General features: G+C 64.8%; 1 protein-coding gene across 1 annotated transcript in view; it reads right to left on the reverse strand.

Moving 5' to 3' along the window:
* ACA1_022360 (uncharacterized protein) overlaps positions 1-793 on the reverse strand; it is a gene marked incomplete at both ends in the record, with an annotated part of 6,138 nt that extends 5,345 nt beyond the window's left edge. Inside the window, 3 exons of the mRNA XM_004336663.1 lie at positions 32-190; positions 318-485; positions 575-793. Of these exons, the coding sequence (XP_004336711.1) occupies positions 32-190; positions 318-485; positions 575-793 (546 nt within the window). The remainder of the gene's footprint in view (positions 1-31; positions 191-317; positions 486-574) is intronic.
* Between the last annotated feature and the right edge of the window lie 110 nt (positions 794-903).

Below are 903 nucleotides of genomic sequence, written 5' to 3' on the forward strand. Positions count from 1 at the left end.
CGACACACACGACACACACATACGGTCGCACGAGCTGGGAGGCCGTACACTGTTTGGCTTCGAAGACGAGTGAGGAGAGGAGGCGACGAGGTGAGAGGCGCAGGTGCTGCAGGGCGTCGCTCTCGGTGCCCAGCGTTTGGCCCAGGAGTATCAGGTGCGATAGAAAGCGGCTCACATAGCTCACCTGGCCCTGCGTTGGCGCGTCATCAGCGTCGACGCATATGCGTGTGCGGTCGTGCGTGTGCGGTCGTGTCGTGCGGGGCGGTGGGCCAAGGTGCGTGTGTGGTCGTGTCGTGCGGGGCGGTGGGCCAAGGTACCTTGGCAGCGCCGAGGCTGGGAATGAGTTCGTTCAGGGCCTGCGCGGGGAGCGACTTTTTGTTCCGGACGTTGGCCGCGGCCAGCGAGCGCAGCCGAAGAACGGCCGACGCCAGATTGGCTCGCCTCTTCAGCCCCTCCTTCAGATGCTCAGCGCTTCCCTTTTCCTTCTGTCCAAGTTCAATGCCACACGACACGCACGGAGTCGCGTGTTAGCCAAAGAATGAAATGAACGCTGCATAGTTGGCATTCCACGTACCTTGGCAAGAATGTAGGACCGAGCGAGCTGAACGGCGAGGGGGCTCTCCATTCCGGACCTGCTGGTCGCGCTGCCGAGGGTGGTGCCCGGCTGCAGCAGCACACCGAGGCGGTCCAGGAGGGCGGCGACGTGGGCCAGGTGGCCCAGGCCCTTGCTGGCCCGGTGCAGGGCCTGCAGGCCGTTGGTGGCCTGAATGAGAAGGCGCGCGCGGACGTCGGCATCGGCCCGCGCGAGGAATGCCACGTCGCTCGTCACCAGGTGCTTCTCCTCGCTCGCCAGCCCTTCCAACAGCGCATCTGCGTGCGATGAAATGCGTGGAATGTCGTGAG

This window comes from Acanthamoeba castellanii, assembly GCF_000313135.1.
Source record: "Acanthamoeba castellanii str. Neff unplaced genomic scaffold scf7180000084293, whole genome shotgun sequence".
Classification (NCBI taxonomy): Eukaryota; Discosea; order Longamoebia; family Acanthamoebidae; genus Acanthamoeba; species Acanthamoeba castellanii.